Here is a 19,346-nt window from a genome sequence, read left to right on the forward strand (position 1 = left end):
GTGGCCACGGTTGGAGGGCAGAATTTCCTCCTGAACCCTCTATCTGGATCTTCCTCGCTCCTAAGAGAGGAGTGCACGACCCCACCTAGCCAGCACCGCAACGTCGCCACGCTCTGGACATAGTCTGGGCGAGTTCTACCAACCCAGCCCGGAAGAAAGGCCAGGAGAGGCGGGGTCCCCTTCCCCAAACTCAGCTTTGACCCACTGAAGGCCGCGAGCATCCCTCCTCCCCACCCCGCCCTCTAGCTTCCACTTCCGGCGCAAGAGGAGGGAGTCGATGGGGAAGGGACCGGGGCCGACGTGTCCAACGTCCTCGAGGCTGGCGGGGGCGAGAGGCGCCTTTCGTTTCTTAGCCCCTCCACGTGCTAAGAGGCCGGAAAACGAGGCGGCGAAAGAATGATAGGCCAGTCGAGGATCCGTGTCCGGGAAGCCTGGCCCTCAATCAGGAACTAAAGAAGGGCTGGAAACCTTCCTTCCTCCCTTCCCCTACGTTCCCATCCTGAGCCAGAAGGCATGGAGAAGGCGGAGGCGCAGGGCCACGATCCGGGAGCGGCTGGGCAGGGCGCCAGCGGGAGAAGTCTCGCGATAGGATATGCGCCGGGGCGGCGGTGGCTCCGCTTCCCTCCTCCTCTTGCTCGCGTTAGTTCCGGCCATAGAGGAGAGACCGCCGCAGTTGTCGCCGCATCGGGGATTTCTGGCTCTTTTCTCTTCGCCTTAAATTCGGTGAGGCGCGGCGCCCGCGCCTCTCGGCCGAGGTGGCGGCCCCTCGTCTGCGGGCGGCGGAGGGGGGGGGCGGCCGGTCCTGGGCGGCCCGGCCGGGATGGGCCCGAGGAGAGGCCGCCGCATGAGGCCGAGCCAGGTCCGGAGCCTGGATTGTAGGGCCAGGGCCGCAGCTTCTGGAGGGAGACCGAGGGGCGGTGGCCCGGGCCGGGGCGTGGGGCCCCGGGGTGCGCCGCGGCGACAGGCGGGGGCAGTGGCCGAGACCTGCCCGCCCGCGGCCCTGCCCGGCCTGGGTAACAAAGCCGCCGTGGCCTCTGTTGGGTGATGTACGCGTGGGGGGTTCCGGCGGGCGGGGCGGCGGGGCCGCCACCACCGCTGCGGCCGCCTCCACCGCCGCTGTCTTCGCTGGAAGGCGGGCGGATGTACGGGGCGGCGGGGCCCCCGGCGCGAAGCGCCTCGGATCCCGTGGTCCGCTCGTTGCGGCGGCCGCCACCGCCGGCGACGGGGTCAGTGAAGGAGGGGCGAGGAGCAGCTCCCGCGGCGCCCTGCCTCGATCGGGGGCTCCTGGGCGGCGGGGGCGGGCGGGCTGTCGCCGGTGCGGGAGGCACGTGCCCTCGGAGCAGGCCGGGGCTGTAGGCCGTGGGGCACGGGAGGCTAGGCCTGCTGTCAGTTCCGTTTGCAGGCGGGAGGAGCGAAGCGGCCGCTGCGGTCACCCGCACGACTCGAGGGTAGGGTGGGGGTCACAACCAGGCAGTTCAGAAGAAGGGATTCGCCTTTTGACAGTGTCTTAAAAACGACATGCATGTGTGACAGTGTCTTAAAAACGACATGCATGTGTGGCTGTGGTGGTGATCTCTGCCAGCCTGCTGTGGTGCTTAGAAGTAGTGCAAGATGTTGGCGAATTGAAAGAGGAACGAGGAAGAGACCCCACAGTTGTCTATGATGGGTGGTTTGCCACCGGTCGCTGGCGCTGTCAAGTCACCCGAAACTGTACTTCACAATACATCTTGAAAGGGTTTCTCGTGGGGAGGAATGCAGGTTTTGAATATTTAACTCAAGTGAAGGTAATCATTTTTTCCTGCCCATGTGTATTGTCAGGCTGATAGGGTGTGTTCAGTGTCATTTATATGTGACTAGACCAAGGTTTGATGCTTTGTTTTTAAAATGAATGTTACAGCACTGATATTTTAAGGCCTTATGTTTCTTTTCCTAGGGTGTCTTTTATGAATAATCAAAAGCAGCAAAAGCCAACGCTATCAGGCCAGCGTTTTAAAACCAGAAAAAGAGGTAAATAATTTATGTCTTAGTAACATCTCTCTTCAGATCTCCAGAATAACTGTTACATCTTGAATCCTCTGGCTGGCAATTGCTCAGTATTAAAACTTTTAAGAGAAAATATCAGGAAGGAATTTGAATTTCTTGTTGACTACTGTTTCAGATACACCCTTAATATTTCTAAGTATTTTTTTAAGCATGGGCTGCATTTTCAGTAAATTTTATTTAAGCAAGTTTTTGCCTGAGAGAAAAGGTTAATTTATAAAAAGAGAGCTCCTAATGTGATCACTGATTTCACCCAAATTGAAGGTTTGTGAGAGAAAAAGCAAACTTTACCCATGAATGTTAATTATGAAACATTGTAATTTTTGAAATGAAATATTTCTCACAGGCTTAGTAAGAAAAGTGTTGGAATTTTATGAACTACTTCTCTGTATTAGCAGCAGGCACTTAGATGAATATTGAATTCTGTAGCAAGGCACTGCACTAGTGATACAAAGTTAAATAAGATGTGGTCTCAGATGTATTTTGTATTTGGCTTGATATTTTTCCCAAAACTTTTCTATGTTATTGCTCAAAAGTACTTACTGACCTTATCTTACAGGAGATTTTAAGGAGATAGAGAAAACTGGGTCAGCTACTGTTTACAAACTGTGTTTTTCTACCCTGAGTAGAGACACTTTGAGATATATGTTATAGAATCTTTTGTTATCTCTATAGTCTGTCACCTTGTAGTTGGGAGACCAGAGTGATTTGATGCTAGTCTTTGCAGATTCATTTACATTTAAGCCTGTAGATTTTCTCAAGAAGAGGAACAGAAGTTGGAAACCAGAGCAATTTAGCAGTAATGGGGGGGAAGTCTCTATCCTCTTGAATTGAGTATGTGTATTACTGGCATCACCTTAATATAAATATAGTATCAAGTAATTTTATTGTTAGCATCAGGAAGAGATAGCACATCCTGCTTCCAGATTGAGATCACTCATGCCCTCCTAATTCTTGATGATTGGGTCTTGAGTAGATCTTGATGGGGTCTTCAGTCCCCAACTTATCTGGGGCTGAAGAGAGTTCCCAGGACATAGGCCTTTCAGTGCCCAAAACAAGAAAGTCCTGGGCAGCAGGGAGGAGTTGGTCATCCTAGTGCTGTGTGAAAATTAAGATAGCATCTAACCTAGATAGAGAAATCAAACTCTATCATAGTGTGTGTGATGGCAACTCAAAAGCTATGTATGTACCCAGGGCACTGTTCTGATTATATCATTTAAGAACATCTATGTGCAATAGGTACTACTCTTAATCACCATTTTACAATAGGAAAATTCATGCATAAAGAATGAGACTGGTTGCTCAGACAGTTAAATGGTGACCAGGATTTGGATCAGGCAGTTTGGCTCCAGAGCCCTTGATCTTAGCTACTACACAATACACAATACAGTCTGTCTAATTTCCCTGGCTTTCAATTTTCCTTCTAAATAATGGGGACAAAAAAATTACCTCACACAGTTGTTATAAGGATCGAAGCAAGGCACCTGCTGCAGTTTCTGTCATATATTGGATACCCAATGAATGTACTTTCTAAAGATGATCTTAATAGTACCAAAGGAGTGATTTAAAAAAAAAAATCATGCAAAGTGTTATGGTCATTTAAAGAAAAGAATCCATGGGGGAGGAGGGTTATCGTCTATTACATTGTTTTGCACACCTGAAACCAAGAAAAAAGAAAAGACTCAAGAGCTCCAGTGTTTGGACAAAATTTCATTCAGGAATAAAATTGACCTGAGGTTTAGAGGATGTCCTAAATTTCAGAAAAGCCCAGAGACAGTGGAAGAGTATTCCAGATAGAAATTATCTCCTGGCGGTAGGAACACACTAGCTTATTTAGCTCACTTACAAGACTTACGTGAAAAAATAGTGGAAGAAAAGCTGTACAATTCTTGTGACTAGGCAATCCTACTTTACACTAGCAGAGGGGAAACTTGCAAATGATGTGTGTTTAGTCTTCTGTTGTATTTGCTAAGTGTTCCAAGTCTCGGGTAATCTAGCTTGTGTTTGTTTTTTCAAGCTATTGAAATAAATGAAATTATGATGAATGTGCTTAACTTACCCAGTAGTTATAACTTCATAAGATGGTGGTTTCTTGGTATTTTGGTAAGTCTTTTAAAACTGACCGTTTTGGGGGTTTTCCCTTTCAGATGAAAAAGAGAGGTTTGACCCTACTCAGTTTCAAGACTGTATTATTCAAGGCTTAACTGAAACTGGTACTGATTTGGAAGCAGTAGCAAAGTTTCTTGATGCTTCTGGAGCAAAACTTGATTACCGCCGATATGCAGAAACACTCTTTGACATTCTGGTGGCCGGCGGAATGCTGGGTAAGTGTCTGGGTGTTGTGGGAAGTGTGCTGTTTGGAGAAGACTGTTAGAATCCAGAATATGAACTATTTGAGATATATGCAGCTATAAATCACTTGGAAATGTGGCTCATCCAAATTGAGATGTGCTATAAGTATAAAATACACATTGGGTTTTAAAGACATAGAAGAAATGTAAGACATCACAATAATATTTTGAATACTGAAATGTTAAAAGCATAATATTTTGATATGTTGGGTTAAAATATATTAAAATTAATTTCACCCTGTATTTTTAATATGGCTAGTAGAAGATTTGAAATTACATTATGTGGCTCATATATTTCTGTGTTGCACGGTGCTGCTCTTACTTACTCTTCCTTCCACCATCAACAGGTCAGGATATCTTAACAGAATGTGCTACTTAGTTATGTACCTTCAAATGATGATAGTAATATTGTACTGACCCTCACAGCCAAGCTAATAGAATCAGAATTCCATTTGTATACATGCAGAATGGAGACTTAGAAAGGCTTCAGTAATTTGCATGCAAACAATTGCTCAGTGGTGGAACCAGGAACCTATGTTCATACATTCTAATGCATAGTCGAATGAGTATTTCTTTCATTGTATTACCAGTTTGTAGTAAGAAATATGCAAGATATCTATTTCATAATCCTGTTATCAATAAGCCTGTTTTTAAAATCCTTTTTAAAACATTTACTAAGGAAATTTTCAAATATACCCTAGAGAGAATGGTATAATGAATGATCTGTTACCCAACTTCAACAGTAATTAAGAATCTTTGTCTGTGCCCCTACAAACTTCATTCCCCTCCTCTGTATTTTAAAGTATACATCAGACATCATTTTACCCATACTTACAAATGTATCTAAAAGATAAGTCTCTAACGTGGATTTTTATACCCGAGCCTCTTTGGACACTTGAAGGGTTGTTTTGTTTTCTATGTGGCAAGCTATATATCAAAACCAACTCTGAACACCTCCACTTCAGTGACAGATTTAACACTATTGATTGAATAGTTAATGTATCGAGTTTTATTGAGTTGCTAAAGTGAGTTATTTTATTCCTTTAAACTGTATCACTTTATTCACATATGTTGAACCTACTAGCCATGTTCCTGCTGAGAAATTGACTTTGCTTTTAAATTATCTCTTAGAATTTTTAACTTTATTTTATGAGAATCCTCACAGAAAATAAGATTGAAAGATTATTAATTTTAAATGATGTTCACTGCAAATTTTTTGTAAAATATGCTTTAGCCCCAGGTGGTACACTGGCAGATGACATGATGCGTACAGATGTCTGTGTGTTCGCAGCACAAGAAGACTTAGAGACCATGCAAGCATTTGCTCAGGTAATGAAACTTGACATATTTATTTCAGTTAGCTACTATCGACCTGACTAATATTTAAGGAATAGTCTACTTTTAAGAAGTTGCAGGTAGAAGATTGGAGGAATTTGAACTGAAGGTTTAGAGATGATGTTCTTGGTGCAATATTATGAATTAGAAACCTCAACTGTGTTGAGGAAAACAAAGTAAAAAGAAAAGATTGGATTTGCTCTTTTTTTCCTGTTTGTTCCTTTGAAATTAATCCATTTTTAAGAAAAAAATGTCAAGCCGAAAAGGAAAATCAGTTCCCTTTCGTGATTTCCATCATTGAGTTCTTCTGCATATAACGTTTTAATAGGTGAATGAGTTCTAGGCAGATTAACTTACCAATCAAAATCTCATTTGAAGGTTTCACACAGTTATGTTCACATTTCTGTAAGCAAAGAATTCTTCAAGTGCACCTAACCTAGATATTGTTACCTATGTTATTAGGAAAGTAGAACTATATTTTATGATCTTATTCTGTTAATATCCGACAAATGGATAAATGACTTGTATTTGAGCAATAATTAGTTTTTGCTTTAATATTTGTCAATAAAATTCTATTGAGGGGTTTGGAAGTTGACAGACTCTTCCCAAGCTGGTTAAAACAGCTTGTAAACAATTATGTCTAGTGGAAGATTCACTTCTTTCCTGTTCTAGAGATACTATATGAGAGATCTCAGTGATCCTGACCTAGATCCTTTTTTAGGAATCTGTATCTTTACATATGAAGTAATTAAATTCCTTTACTATTCATAGGTTTTTAACAAGTTAATCAGGCGCTACAAATACCTGGAGAAAGGTTTTGAAGATGAAGTAAAAAAGGTATGAGGAGCAATGTTTTGTGGAGAATAAAAGGTTGAGGTCAAAGCAGGGAGGGTTAAATCCTAATTCTGCCACCAATTTTAGATAATTTTAAATTTTTTATTTTTCAATTACAGTTGACATTCAATATTATATTAGTTTCAGGCGTATAGCATAGTGATTAGACATTTATATAATCTACAGAGTGATTCCCCTGATAAGTCTAGTACCACCTGGCACCATACATAGTTATTACAATAGTGTTATATCCCCTATGCTGTACTTTACATCCCCATGACTGTTGTGTAACTGCCAATTTGTACTTCTTAATCACTTCCCTTTTTTCACCCATCCTCTCAACCCCCCTCCCATCTGGCAACCATCAATTTGTTCTCTAAGTTTGTTTCTGCTTTGTTTGTTCATTTATTTTGTTTTTTAGATTCCACGTATAAGTAAAATCATATGGTATTTGTCTCTCTCTGTCTGACTTACTTCACTTAGCATAATATCCTCTAGGTCCACCCATATTGTACAAATGTTAGGATTTCATTCTTTTTGTTGTTGTTGTTGAGTAATATTCCATTATCTATATGTACCACATCTCCTTCCTTCCCTCCCTCCCTTCCTTTGTCTCTTTTTTTCATTTATTGAGGTGACATTGGTTAGTAAAATTATATAGGCTTCAAGTGTACATTTCTGTAATACATCATCTATAGACTGCATTGTGTGTTCACCACCCAGAGTCACTTCTTCCATCACCATATATTTGATCCCTTTTACCCTCTTCTGCCACTCCCTCACCCCTTATTCTCTGGTAACCACTAAACTGTTGTCTGTGTCTGTGAATTTTTGTTTGTCTTATTTGTTTGCTGCTTTCAGTTTTATATCGCACATATGAGTGAAGTCATGGTTCTTGACTTTTTCTGTCTGACTTTGCTTAGCATGATAATCTCAAGATCCATCCACGTTGTCACAAATGGCAGTATTTTTTCATATTTTCTTATGGCTGAGTAATATTCCTTGTTTATATATATACCACATCTTGTTTATATAATCACCTATCAAATGACATTTTGGTGGTTTTCATGTTTTGGCCACCATGAAGAATGCTGCAGTGAACATCAGTGTACCACACCTTCTTTATCCATTTGTCTTATTGATGGCCACTTAGGTTGCTTCCATATCTTAGCTATTGTAAATAATGTTGCAATGAACAGAGATGCATGTATCGTTTTGAATTAGTGTTTTGAATTTCTTGAGATAAATACCCAGAAGTGGTATTACTGGGTCATATGGTAGTTGTATTTTTAATTTTTTGTGAAATGGCCATACTGTTTAGATTTGATCATTTAAAATATTTAGGCTGTCTTTGAAATATAGTTTTGGGGTAAATCATTTAGTTGAATTTGCTGTACACAGTTCTTTAGTTCTTTGTCTGAACAAGTGTCAGAAAACCGTAAAAATAAAAGTGGGGTTTGTTTAAAAAAATAGAATGTAAGAGGATCAGAGCTAAATACAGTGAAAAAGAAATTTACCATACTTGCATTTTGAGTCTTAGATATTCTATACATAGGTGCACAGAAAATCTGGTAATGTTTATGGTAACATGAACCATCAGGCCCTATTCTAATTATTAACTCATTTAATATTCACAAAAACACCCTGTGAGACAAGTTTTATTATCCATGTATTATATGTGTGGAAACTGAGGGACAGAGGTTAACTTGCCTGAGATTGTTCAGCTAGTGAGTATTGAAACTGAGATACAAACTTGGATGGCACCCCAGAGCCCACACTTTTAACCAATATAGTATATTTTACTGCTTCTCTTTATATAATGCAATTGCTCTTTTAACTCTTAACTATTTATTTTTATAGCTGCTGCTGTTCTTAAAGGGTTTTTCAGAGTCGGAGAGGAACAAGCTGGCTATGTTGACTGGTGTTCTTCTGGCTAATGGAACACTTAATGCATCCATTCTTAATAGCCTTTATAATGAGAATTTGGTTAAAGAAGGTAATAAACCTTTAGTAAAGGATGGTCTTTAGTTGGCTGAGGGTGGGGTGAATAAGAGCATGAAAGGTGAACTGATAGAAAAGTTAGACTATAGTTTGTCTAGATTTGACTTGTGTAGGAGGCTTTTTAACTATCCTTAAATTTAATAGGTTCATTTAAATTCATTAGAAGTTTAATGTATACTTTTGGCATCCAGGGGTAATTGCTTTCTTTAGGCATATAGCAAATATTCAGGGTTCAGACTCAATGTGACTATAAAGTAAAAAAATTCCATGGTAACCCAGAAAGAGATTAATTCCAATTGGGAGACTTGGGGATATCTTTAATAGAGAAAAGTGACATTGGGGAAAATGTCAAGCTGAAAAGGAAAATAATTTCCTTGTTATGATTTTCATAGTTAAATTATTCTTTACAGTAGTAAAAAAGGTAACTTTTTACTACTTAGAGTACTGAGTATTTAGCATGCCTTATTTTCATTCTCACAACACCCCTGTCAAGTGTAAGGACTGTTACCCTCCTTTTGCATATTAGAAAGCAGTTTAAGTAACTTGACTAAGAATATACAACTAGCAAATGGAGGAACAGAAATTGGAGGGAAATGGTAAGCAGTGACAGAGGAAGTTCAGGGGTTAAGTGTACAGATAAAGTGAGTAATCCCGTGTGGTTGAACTATGCAGGGAGGAAATAGATGCAGTGGTTGAAATCCAGGAAGGAACTTCTGTTAAGTGTGCTCTTTTCTTCTACAGGGGTTTCAGCAGCTTTTGCTGTAAAGCTCTTTAAATCATGGATAAATGAAAAAGATATCAATGCAGTAGCTTCAAGTCTTCGGAAAGTCAGCATGGACAACAGACTGATGGTTTGTAACTTCTTTCATTCCTTTTTCCATTCTCGGACTTAAGGAAAGTGTAATAAGGGAACTTGGTTATTTTTAATCTGTGAAAAGAGGGAAAGTATTTTTGTTAATCTGATTTGAAAGACCATTTAACCAGATTAAATTCTCCTTTCAGGAACTTTTTCCTGCCAATAAACAAAGTGTTGAACACTTCACCAAGTATTTTACTGAGGCAGGCTTGAAGGAGCTTTCAGAATATGTTCGGAATCAGCAAACCATAGGAGCTCGTAAGGAACTCCAGAAAGAACTTCAAGAACAGATGTCCCGTGGTGATCCATTTAAGGATGTAAGATATTTTTGTTCAAACCATCTTTATATGGCTGAGTCTCTGGCAAAGAAAATGTTTACTCATTTGAGGAACTTTAGTATTTCAGAGTGAGTTAACACGGGAGATTTTGCAGGGTGCAAGTCTACAGACCTGTTTCCATCTCAGTCCTTTCCTGGTTGGTTTACCTATGTGTAAAATGAGGTTTGAACTAGAGGTCTGTCCTCCCAGTTCCAACAACCGTCTGATTATATGTGGTAGACATGTGCTCATTTGACAGTTGCACAGAAAGGTGTTTTTATACTTTTAGATCTAAGTTTGATGTGTGGAGTATGTACATATCAAAACTGATTTCTTTATTAAGTTTGGATTCTTTTGCAGATAATTTTGTATGTCAAGGAGGAGATGAAAAAAAACAATATCCCAGAACCTGTCGTCATTGGAATAATCTGGTCCAGTGTAATGAGCACTGTGGAATGGAACAAAAAAGAGGAGCTTGTAGCAGAGCAAGCCATCAAGCACTTGAAGGTATTAGAACTGTGCCTTGACAAAACATTATTCTGGCTTTTAAATGGGGATAAGTGAACTGTTACTGTACTTTTCTAAGAGGGGCGGTTTAACATCTGTGGTTCCTGGGGATAACCCACCAGTAAATAGACAACATATTAATATTGACGTAACCTTTTTAAAAGCCTGACTTGAGGGCCGGCCGAGTGGCTCAGTTGGTTAAGAGCTCACTCAAGAGTGCGAGCTCTGAGCAACAGCAGTTCGATACCCGGCCCGAGCTGAGCTGCCAACAGGTGGCAGGATGGCTCAGCTAAAACAAAAACCAGTTTGGTTAAAAGCCTGACTTGGGCTTTCTTTGGTTCATAGGTTAAAAACAAATACGTGTTTAAAAGTAGCTTAAGCCAACAATTTTGTGTTTGCTTTTGAGGGAATATTAGAAAATAGGAGCATTTTTTTCTTTTTCCTCCAAAATACTAACATTCTACTGACAGTTCTATCTCTGGAATCCTTGATGCAGTATTGCTTATTTGACTTAGATGCTTAATAGATTTCTCTGCTTTACTATTTTTTTATTTCCACTAACTAGAATATACTTCACAGTGATTGTAAAAGATGAGTTATATTCTGTATTTTAGGAATTTTGTTATGAATGGTCATCAGAATGAATAACTAAATCTCTTTTTCCTTCCCTTCAAAAGCAATACAGCCCTCTACTTGCTGCCTTTACTACTCAAGGTCAGTCTGAGCTGACTCTGTTACTGAAGATTCAGGAGTATTGCTATGACAACATTCATTTCATGAAAGCCTTCCAGAAAATAGTGGTGCTTTTTTATAAAGGTAATTTAAATTTTCAATTTGGTGAATACATTTAATAAAAATCCTAGAATACTCAAAATAATTTCAATGAGTAGTGATCTGAACATCAGCTCCCTAAAATAGTTTACTCTAATTACAGGACTGAGTTGTCTCGATGAATTGGGTGCTTTTTAGTGCATGAGCATCAAAGTATTTCTAATCCTTATTTACAAATTAAAATCTAAAGCCTTTTTAATGCAGCTTCAAACTTCGCCTCCTGTACTCTACCGTTTCTCTTCCCCAGACGCACTCCATCTCTGTATGTCGTCTGGCCTGTGAGATGTCGACATCCCCTTCACCCTACCCTACTACCCAATGTGGACTTCTACTTGTCTTTCAAGACCCGTTCAAAATGCTTCTGTAAAACCCTCTTTCAGTTACTGTTCCCTTTTCTATAATTTCCAATTTTAAAAAACAAACAAACACCACTGCTCTAAAATGGTTAACAAAGATATGACTTCTACTGGGAGAGAGCCCATTGCAGTAATTTACTGTGGTTGGTGATTATGCTTTTTTCTGCATAAATCAGACCAGCCTTGATCCCAGTAATTGTATTTTGTATGCACATGTATTACTTCTGTCACCTAGTTTTCACAAATGATTTTGTTGGTTCCAATATTCTAAACTTAGAACACAGGTCTACCCCCATTCCAGTTTTTTTTTGTTTTTGTTTTGTTTTAAGAAAGAATGGGGTAATAAAACTCCCAAGTACCCCATGCTTCAGTGATTATCAGCTTGTAGTTAGGTTTCTTGAAAGTATCTCGACCCCTACTTACTTCCTCCCACTCAGGTTATTTAGAAACAAATCCTAGAAATCTTTATTTAATTCCTAATTTTTCCAGTATGGATCTGTAAAGTACATGGATTTTTTTTTTCTTTTTAATAAAGTCACTACCATTTTAACAACTAAAAAAAGTAATGGATTATCTATCAAATATCTCTGATAATTTATCACAAGGTTTCTCAACATTGATATTACTGTTATTTTGGGCCAGATTAACCCTTTTGTAGGCCACTATCCTGTGCATTGTAGAGTGTTTAACAGCATCCCTGACATCTGCCCAATAGATGCCAGTAACACCTTTCCCCATTTTTAACAACCAAGAATGTCTGTAAACATTGTCAAATGTCTCCAGGGGGGTAAAATTGCCTTCAGTGAAGAAAATCACTGGGTTAATAAGTTTTTTTCTAGTAGTAGGTTCATACTTGGCAACAAGTTGATAAAAGTTTTTTAATATAGGGCTCTCATTTCATCTTTTCTGTTTTTCTTTAAAAATTAATTTGTTGGAGAACCAGTTAAGAGAGTGTTTTAAAGATTTATTTTGTAAGCAACTAAAATAATTGCGTTTACTTAATTTTTCAGTAGGGTCTTTTTTTGCCATGCAGGCATTTGCACCTTAGGTGGGTCCTAACTGCCTGAGTTAGAGAAGTGTATGAAAACCCCCCGAATGTAATGATCGTTCTTTCTTCTTTATAGCTGAAGTCCTGAGTGAAGAGCCCATCCTGAAGTGGTATAAAGATGCACATGTTGCAAAAGGGAAAAGTGTCTTCCTTGAACAAATGAAAAAGTTTGTAGAGTGGCTCAAAAATGCTGAAGAAGGTAAGTCTTTTCCTTTATGCGGTTTGGTAAACTTGAGAAGTAGTTTTAGTGTGGCCACACATGCTGCCTTCTTTTATTCAGATACCAGTTAGTACCTAGAGTACAGATTTTTGTTCATTTATGACAGACCTGCAGATACTCATGTACTTTAAGGCAGGTGAGAAAAACTAGACTTTAATTATTGAAGTATTTTGATGGCCGTAATACTAAATATTCTTAGGGCCAGCGAGTGGCACCCTGGTTAAGATTTGGCTTGGGACGCCAGCTCTGAGCAGCAGGGCCTGGGTTTGGATCCCGCATGTGGGCCGGTGATGCTGCGCCCTCTACAGCTAAGATGGTGAACAACAGCTCGACCTGGAGTTGGGCTGCCATGAGTCGCCGGCGACGGCCTAGGCTGCAGTGGGACTGGCCCGCAGTGGGCATGCGCTTTCGTGAGCTGCCGTGAGCCGCCATTCAATGGCTGGCAAGCTACTGCCTCACCCGGGAAGAGCGCAATGATAATACCAACATGGGCCAGTGAAGCAACATCCTCCACAACTAGACTGAAGAACAAAAGGACAGCAACTTGTCTGTTCCCCTCCCCCAATTCCCCAATGCTGTTCCCCTCCCCCAAGTCCCCAGTAAAATCTTTAAGGAAAAAAAAAATCCTAAACATTCTTAGAAGGAAATTTGAAAAATTTGAGAATGTCTGGTAAATATTTATGAATTTTGAGATTTATTAATGAAGACTTTTGAATATCCCCCTCATATAAGTAGGACCTTACGAATAAAATTCCTTAATTATAATAAAAAGCTTCAAAATTATAAATGGGAACTTTTGGTTTCTGATATTATATAATGCTTGGCTGCATTTTTCCCCTTTTCTAGAATCTGAGTCTGAAGCTGAAGAAGGTGACTGAATTTTGAAACTACACCCTCAGTAAAGCAAACAGGAGTTGTAGATAAAATGTCATGTCTCATGTGTCCTGGTTCTTACATCTTCCTACCTCCCTATATCAAGCATGATATAAGGGCTTTCATGGCAAATTTTATTTTAACTTTCTATGGTTACTGGAAATGTTGGGTTTAGTTCCTAAAACCATGTTTTAAGTAGCTACAGGAGCTATAGATTTGAATCTAATGTTGCATTAGTCTTTTCAGTTATCTTCTACCTCCTGTATTTTCTACTGTAATAATGTAATTTAAGGCCTTCCACAATGAACAGTTCACTTTTTCCTTGGGTTTTCTATATAAACAGTTTTCAAGATATGATTTGGTTAAAAATAATTTGTTATAAAAATTCTGTTCGCAAATTAAACTGTAAAAGTATCCAAAGTCTCAAAAGGCAATGATTTGTGTGATAATTTGGTATGCCCAAAGCCCTCCTCATCAATGAAAATCTCATATACAATAATTGAATTCATTAACATGAATCTTGAATATGTGAACCATTGCTTACATGTTAATATTTTCTTGCGTTTTTAACCCCAGATGTCCTTGAGCTCAATTGTTTGCTCTCTGGTTTTCATTCCTTAGTGAAGCCATGGAGAAGAAGCTTGGAAGTGAGGTCTTTGGGAAATTGTATGTGGCAGAAGTGGTGGGAAGAAGAAAGTTGAGCTTTTTCCCATTGAGAAACTTCTGCATTCAGTTTGTATCTTTCCAGGCAAAACAAATGGGTATTATTTTCATAGCATTTTCACTGTACTTTAGAAAAGTCTTGTCATTTAATGAATTTAACACTTATAGATTGATAGGAAAGGACTCATGAAATAGTGTGAGTAAAGGAATTGACTGTACTAAACCCAGTATATTGTTGAAAATGTTAAATGATCAATGGTTCTAATGGGGATTCTAAATAACTCATATTTCCTATTGGCCTAGAGTATTTGATGTAAAGAATGGGGTACAATGGTAATGATATATTCCCACTTGGTCATATAGGATCAGTTTCATTTTCTTAACATATTCACTAATGACTCAAGCGTCTGGCTATTAACATACCCTAGTTGCCTTTTTCTTTCATTGCCATGAGCCAAATATCTGCTATACAATTGATCCATTTATTTTAATGGCTGCCTTTTAATGTCTTTCTTTTCTTGCTGTCACCCATCTATATATGTAGTCAGTAGAAAACAAAATGTGATCACCCTTTTTGGTTCAAAAGTTCATGTTAAAAGTGAACACTTTGAAAGTGTTGATTGTTGAAAGAAATTAGCTTGGAATGATGAATGCCACCAGAGACTGACTGAAAATTGCCCCTTTCAAAGGTGCCATTTTTATGAGCCAAGAATTTGGTGTTTAGAAGTTCACCTGGAAGGAGTAACATGTAGTATAATTTGAAAGGTATATAGTAATCTTATGAAGAGCATTATTACTGATAGCATTGTGAATAGGGTGAAATTGTTAAAGTTTTCATGCACAGGCAAAATATATTCAGTAGGTTTCTACATAGTGATCTGCTTTTACTTTGTAATTTGTAGTACTCAAGACTTTTTTTTAAAAAAATAAAGTCCATCCTTATCAGTTTATATAGGTCAGTCTTTTTAATTTTTTATATTTTGTAAATTCCATGTTAATGCCCAGTGGTAACTGTATGTTATGCATTCAAGTGTCTTTACTATGTAAGTATTAAATAATTGCTCTTTTCATCCTTATAATTCCCAAACTGTAAACACCTACACAGAATTCTGATGTAGCAGAAACTACATTAACATTTCTACAACCAAATCATTGCATGTTACTGCCATTCAAAACGTACCCTGTTTAATTATATACTGTGTATAGTGAATGAGTGTGTAGTCTTCCAGAACTACATTATGATCTTTGATCATAGCTTTTTTTTTCATAATGACAAAGTGGTGTTTACTAACTACATTTACAGTAAATGGGTAAGTCACCTGTGACAGTATAAAGAAAGGGAATGCTTTCTGAAAAGACTGGAGATTTTCATTTTGAATTTTAAGTGGTTATTTTGGAACTCAGCTGCCAGTGCCAACCTATGGTCTCAAATATGTAATTAAAACATGTTAAAATTGTACTTGTAATTATGATTGGATAAATGTTCATTGATTTTCCTAACTTGGTGTCGGTTTCTAAAGATAAGTCTCCTCTTAGATGCCATAATTAAATGTGTGTTTAGAGATGATGATAAGTTTCCTAATCTTAATTATTTCTGGGAGTATTGTCCTAGAGATACTTATTATGCTGTTCTTATGAAAACTCCAAATACCAAAAAGGCCACAGGATATTTTGACATAGCATAATGATGGTGGTGAGAGAAAATGCATGTGACTAAGAGATCTACTTCTAACTCTTGTTTCTCAAAGCTCATTATCGCCCTTCCCCAGGAAGCCTTTTTAGACTTTTCTAATAGCATCCCAATAAATTTTAATATAGATATACTGTATGTGTATTGTATGTGCTTTATACATGAAAAGAGTACGAGTGTTTTGGTCCCACTTGGGGGTAATATTGCCCCCACTGAGAATGCATGCCCTAATACGTCTTTTTTTAAGGAGGAGGGGACTTAGACATTTGAATTGGCAAATATATCTTGTGGATCCAATTCTGAAGCAGTAACTTTTTTTTTTGGCCAGGATTGCTAGAAAATAAAGGAAATTGTTTTCTGCCAGTCACCATCTTTTAACAAGTGCTTTACACCCTAGCCCACCATAGGCATCAGACAAGTATTTCCCATTTACTTTGGAGATTTTAAGAGATTCTTACTTGATTTTAAGTGTATCAAATACAGTTATTTGGGTTCTTTCTAATCTTATAAAAATCAAAAAAGTTCTCGGTGAGTGATTTAATTAAAGTTGTTGGGCGTAACACTGATAAGTGGTATTGAAATTTTACCAATGAACCCATTGTCATACTCAAATAGGCTGCTTGCAGGAACTGGCAGAACTATTGGGCTTTAAATGTAATGTGCCCAAGTTTTAGTGTATGTTATTGCTTAGGCTACTAAATTACCCTTGTAAAAGTTTTCCTCAGATGCTCCTTACAGGTGCCATGTAAAGTAGGTTAATCATTTCTGGAGAATTCTGGTAAATGAAAATTACTTGCTATGATTTTTCATGTAATGTGTCAGTCCTCTAGTATTGATAGAAACAGATCTATTCACCAGCCTACTGAGGTCTAAAGGTTTAAAATATAGCTAAGAAATAAAAACTTTTTCAGTAGGTTTTATTTAAGTGGAATCTAGAAGATGTGATAAATACTTTTGACTTCAAAATAATTTATAATTGGCTTCTGTCCAAAAACTTGAATTGCAGTGAATTTGTACCTAAACACAATCTTATGTGTAATTGTATGAAACTTGGTGTAGATCAGAAAGGCTTCCCAACTCCCTTTCTCCTCCACTCTTTTCTCCCCTATTATTGGCAATTAGCAGCCATATAAAATCCAATCATTTTAATTTTCCAGTGCACTTAACAGTCCTTTTATTCTTATTCTAGGACTATAGTCACACCTCTTAATAAATTGAGAAAAGGATGAGGGTACTTTACAAATATGCTCAATCACTGTCAATGTAGTAACTTAATAAGAACCTTGGTTAAGTTAAAAGCTCAACTGCTTGTGCCTACTATAGTGCCCTAAAGGAGACAGTGGTAAAAAGATTGATTGAATCCTTTGCTTTGTAGACTATCTGGAGGGACTGATAATCTCATTAAACTGATATGATTAGAATGTTTATCGAGTTAGTGCAGCTTTGGGAACTATGTATTAAACGTATATAATGAATTTGGGTTGCTGCAGAGTTAAATACAATTGAGCTGTTCCATTTCAGGGAATTTGCATTTTGAAAAGAAAATTGTTTAAACCCTTTTTTTAAAGTTGAAATCCTGAAGGCTTAAAAGTTGACTGGAGGTAAACCTATTAGGGAAATAAGTAACCCATTTAGAGACTGAAACTTCTGTTAATTCTAAAAGATGTTCTACATTCTCTGGCATTTTAAGAATAAAGTATTTTCTCTGTACACACTTCATTTCCATTTTAGTTAGGAGTAATGGATCTTGGCATGGCCAGCAGTTGAAGAGCGGAGAAAACTGGATAGCTGATAACCCAGATAGTTCTTGGCACTCTGAACAATCTCAAGTACAGCCATCCAAGCCAGGAATTCTATTATTGCATTATTTCTGTTCAACTGAAATTTGCTTCTTGTCTGTACCCTTAAATTGAATAAAATTTCATGAGACTCCTCGTTAATGTAAAGAGAAAAGCAATCACTGTTGCACTGGTTGTTGTATGATAATAACCTTTAAGTGCTGGACTTGGTTGAGGCTCCCTCTTTGTCCTGGTCCTTTCCATTTGCCTGGGTGTTTTAAATACCATCAAAGGGCCTTTGCCTCTGGAATTTTTTTTCCTCCAGACCAGTTTTGCTTTTGTTCTGCTCAAGTGTACTTCTAACATACCTCCAAACATGTATATGTTCGAAAAATGCCAGTGTTTCATATGGTAAAATAGTAACGCCATCTACCCTCCAGAAAGCTTCAGGTCCCTTCCCTTCCAGCCCTCACAGGTCAAGTCCTGTCCATTCCAACTCCAAAATAACTTCTCTCCAATTCCACTACTCAAACTCAGGCCACCAACATCTATTAACAGCTAGGTAGTCTAAATGCAAGTGTCACTTAACTTTTATCTTTGCCTGGAGGCCCTGCATGATTCTTGAGCTCAATCTGTCTTTCCCTTTCATTCATCACTGCTGTTGGATGCCCAGTATTCAATAGTACTTGTCAGGTAGTAAGCATTAAATATTAGTGGAGTAAGTGAAGAAATGGGAACAGACATTGATAATATTCCCTGGATTAGAATACTGAAGTTGAGATGAAAAAACGGATGTTTGCATGAAGAATGAAAACTGGTCTGTGAATTATGTTTAAATTTTTAGAAGCAACTTTCAGACAAGATTAGATCCAAGATATTTCCGTTCCGTGCCAAAACTCAAGCCTACAGGAGGAGGTAGATAAAGAATAAAGTGAGGGGCCGGCCGAGTGGCGCGATGGTTGGAAGCTGGCTTGGGACGCCAGAGGGCCCCGGTTCGGATCCACGTGTGAGGGCCGGTGACGCTGCCCTCCGCGGCTAAGATGCTGAACGGCGGCTCAGCCTGGAGCTGGGCTGCCGTGAGGCGACGGCGACGGCTGCAGGCCCTGCTGCAGTGGGTTGCCATGGGCTGCCGTGTGTGGCCAGCAGCCGCAGTGAGCGGCCGTTCAGAGGCCCGCGACTGGTCTGCCTCACTTGGGAAGAGCACAATGATTGTGCCAGCTTGGGCCGGTGGAGCAGCGTCCTCCACAGCTGGGCTGAGGAACAAAAAGGAGAGCAACTTGTCTGTTCCCATCCCCCCAATTCCCCAATAAGAAATCTTTAAAAAATAAAAAGTAAAGTGAGTGCAAAACAAGGACATGGTAGGGACTGGCAAGTTATAGTCGCATTTCAAAGGCATAAATCTAAATCATTGAAATACCATGAGAAACAAGTTTCACTTGCCAAGCTATGGTTTGCAAGCCCTAACTGAACAAAATAGTGCATACCTACCTGAGACAGTCGGAAAAAGATGTTTCATCCATCTATTAGCTATATGTTGGGCAAATAATTCAACCTCTGAGGCTTGTTTTCCATGTATGTAAAATAATCGAATACTGGAATGCAGTGGCCCATTCATTTACATATTATGGCTGCTTTCTTAATACAAC

The 19,346-nt window shown here is 39.0% G+C and overlaps 1 protein-coding gene across 2 annotated transcripts; it reads left to right on the top strand.

Moving 5' to 3' along the window:
* Positions 1-290: 290 nt before the first annotated feature.
* BZW1 (basic leucine zipper and W2 domains 1) lies at positions 291-16,060 on the top strand. 2 transcript variants are annotated; one of them, XM_019635740.1, is made up of 12 exons: positions 291-723; positions 1,934-2,007; positions 4,188-4,364; positions 5,626-5,720; positions 6,498-6,563; positions 8,421-8,556; positions 9,303-9,412; positions 9,564-9,734; positions 10,095-10,241; positions 10,919-11,057; positions 12,553-12,675; positions 13,543-16,060. In XM_019635740.1, the coding sequence occupies exons 2-12, from the start codon at positions 1,944-1,946 to the stop codon at positions 13,572-13,574; spliced, it is 1,260 nt and encodes a 419-aa protein (XP_019491285.1). In that variant the 5' UTR covers positions 291-723; positions 1,934-1,943; the 3' UTR covers positions 13,575-16,060. The 2 variants fall into 2 exon arrangements, with proteins under 2 accessions (XP_019491285.1, XP_019491286.1); XM_019635741.1 differs by lacking the exons at positions 291-723; positions 1,934-2,007; positions 5,626-5,720 and having other exon boundaries at positions 4,287-4,370.
* The last annotated feature ends 3,286 nt before the right edge of the window (positions 16,061-19,346 follow it).

The sequence above is a fragment of the Hipposideros armiger genome, unplaced genomic scaffold (genome assembly GCF_001890085.2).
Source record: "Hipposideros armiger isolate ML-2016 unplaced genomic scaffold, ASM189008v1 scaffold_23, whole genome shotgun sequence".
NCBI lineage: Eukaryota > Metazoa > Chordata > Mammalia > Chiroptera > Hipposideridae > Hipposideros > Hipposideros armiger.

Bases quoted from the DNA above. Each gene is read 5' to 3' on its own strand.
- BZW1 (XM_019635740.1), top strand. From the start codon at position 1,944: ATGAATAATCAAAAGCAGCAAAAGCCAACGCTATCAGGCCAGCGTTTT. The intron at 4,365-5,625 runs GTAAGTGTCTGG...AATATGCTTTAG, and splicing joins GGTGGCCGGCGGAATGCTGG to CCCCAGGTGGTACACTGGCA. The intron at 12,676-13,542 runs GTAAGTCTTTTC...CCCCTTTTCTAG, and splicing joins GCTCAAAAATGCTGAAGAAG to AATCTGAGTCTGAAGCTGAA.